The 2,419-nt window shown below is 34.3% G+C and overlaps 1 protein-coding gene across 4 annotated transcripts; it reads right to left on the bottom strand.

The window, feature by feature from the left end:
- Positions 1–201: 201 nt before the first annotated feature.
- LOC149163036 (uncharacterized) lies at positions 202–1,982 on the bottom strand. 4 transcript variants are annotated; one of them, XM_089435908.1, is made up of 4 exons: positions 1,838–1,982; positions 1,415–1,707; positions 1,277–1,327; positions 202–669 (listed from the first exon to the last, which is right to left on the bottom strand). In XM_089435908.1, the coding sequence occupies exons 2-4, from the start codon at positions 1,680–1,682 to the stop codon at positions 467–469; spliced, it is 522 nt and encodes a 173-aa protein (XP_089292034.1). In that variant the 5' UTR covers positions 1,683–1,707; positions 1,838–1,982; the 3' UTR covers positions 202–466. The 4 variants fall into 4 exon arrangements, with proteins under 4 accessions (XP_089292034.1, XP_089292036.1, XP_089292035.1 ...); XM_089435910.1 differs by having other exon boundaries at positions 1,277–1,324; XM_089435909.1 differs by having other exon boundaries at positions 1,843–1,982.
- Between the last annotated feature and the right edge of the window lie 437 nt (positions 1,983–2,419).

The following is a 2,419-nucleotide window of genomic DNA, read 5'->3' as shown; positions in this document are numbered from 1 at the left end:
ATTTCAATTTTTTATAATTTAAAAATCATAAAATAAACCCCATAATAAATATAAAATAATAAAACGATGGATGAAGTATATATGTAAAATGTAATTTCTTTTCGAAAATATGTTAGAAAGTATTTGTGGATTTTATTTTTTAAATTCTGATTAAAATTGTTCGATATAATCCAGAGACAAACCATTATATCAACCAAAATCTGTCAAAATAACACAAACTTTAACGGGCAAACATATAGATAACATATCAAACGTAGCGTTACTGGGCTAAGATAAATCTAGCATAGCCCAATATGTTATTCACACATAAAGTAGGTAGCTAAGGTAGTTATCAGAGTAAACTGATATTCCAAACTTAGTTTCTAGGTAGTTATCATAGGTAGCTAAGGTAGTTATCAGAGTAAACTGATATTCCAAACTTAGTTTCTAGGTAGTTATCATAGTAAACTGATATTCCATAACAAACTTAGTATCGCACGTACTCATTTCTAACATAATAGTTACCCTCCGGAGCATATGACACTGGACGCCGGCGAGGGGGAGGGGGAGGGCGAGGAGGAGAAGGTTCAACAACATAAGTCTCTCGTCGATAGAATTGTTGAGGTTTTTTTCCATACGGAATTTGCTGCTGTCCATATCCATTTTCATACTCATCCTCATCCTCGTCATCTGGACATAGACGTTAAACAAAAACATTCAAAATGATAGAAAATTATTTGAATTGATGGTGAATGGATAGAGACATTTTTGTCAAAAAAAAAAATAAAAATAAAAATTGATTCATTCAAATTTTTAAAGATTAGTGTAATTTGTGAGAGATTTTTAGGCGAAAATCACATGAGAAATCATTTGTCATGATAAATTGTTTCTCATGTTTCTCATGTGATTTTCGCCGAAAAATCTTTGGCAAACTTGTTATGGATCACAGAAGCCTCAGCTCAATTTGTCAGAGATTTTTAGGTGAAAATCACATAAGAAACCATTTGTCATGATAAATTGTTTCTCATGTGATTTTCGCAGAAAAATCTCTAGCAAACTTGTTATGGATCACAGAAGTCTCAGCTCTACAATTAATGTAAACATTCTTTGCTAAAAAATCACTAATTCAAATTTAGATGAAGTAAACATTTTTTCCAAAAAAGTCTCTAATTCTTTACCAAAAAATTCGCCGATTAAATGAATTATAAAAAAAACAACAACAAACCAAACACGTTCTAATTCAAATCCAAATGAATTATAAAAAAACAACAATACCAAACACGTTAAGTGACCTTACCAGAAACTTCAAATTCCACAGGGGTTTGGTGGCGATGAACTCCATAACCTGCTGTGAACAAGGATTGAGAAGCAGAACTCATAAACCCTTGTTACAAATATTAGAATGGATGAGTGACCAAAAGACAGTGCTACTTACCATGAGGAGGAGGATAATCATAGCCCGGCGCACGGTGTGGTCCTCGAGGCGGCGGTGGAGGAACGTAATCATCAAAAGGGACAAGGCCAGGGCCAGGGTAACGTTCATGTGACCGAGGCTTAGGGCGACCAACCATGAAGCGTGCGCTTATGCCCCGATCGGTTTCATTCTCATCGCTGTTATTATTATCAACTCGAGAAGCTTCCTCCTCTGCATTTCCTCCAGTTGGGTATCCAGGAGGGGGCTGACGTTTGTTTGCAGCAGCCATTTCTTCTCCCACTGCACCAAAAATTCTGATTCACAACACAATCCAAACAATTTTCAGTACCATACCTAATGAAGAAAATACATGAAATATTGATCAAGTTTTAGGTCAAAATAAGAGGGCTACGGCTAGGGCTAGGGGTAGTAGTGAGAGCTTACTGAACTGATCTTTCTGCTCTCCTTTCCTGTGCTGCTACTGCTCAATCGCATGTATTTATATACGTGTAAAATGGGTTGATGGGGCCGCTTTTACGTTAATATTATGACAAATTACACAGGAAATGAGGTTAGGGTTTTACACTTTCAGATATTTGTTCTCTTGCTTTCCATAAAGAAAAGAATCGATTCAAAGTTTTATGCAGCTTTTCTACTTTCTGCTCTTGATTCACTCTGGAATTGGTGCCAAAATTGATTCCCTTGCGTGTTTCTTGCTGTACCTCTATCCTAGTATTTCAATCTCGTAAATATAGTATCTAGCTTTTTGGTATATTTTCCTTTTGCTTTTATAAATTTGCTTTGGATCAAACGAATGTTATTGTTTTGTGAAAAGTTTATGGGGGTGAAAGTTTTATTTTTCATTTTTAAATACATTTATATTTAAATTTTATATGGACTTGTTTAAGCAGTGTTTGTTGAGGTGAAAATATATGTTTTGGGCTATTTTGACAAAAACATTGTATATTATGTTAATTTAAAGATTTGTTTGTTCATTGATTTTAATTTTAGAATCCTAAAAGATTA

This window comes from Pinus tabuliformis, chromosome 5_2, assembly GCF_031772625.1.
Source record: "Pinus tabuliformis cultivar Carrire ecotype Pingquan chromosome 5_2, CPIR1, whole genome shotgun sequence".
Lineage (NCBI taxonomy): Eukaryota > Viridiplantae > Streptophyta > Pinopsida > Pinales > Pinaceae > Pinus > Pinus tabuliformis.
The sequence above is the reverse complement of the archived record's forward strand: the minus strand, read 5'-3'. Positions and strand labels throughout refer to the sequence as shown.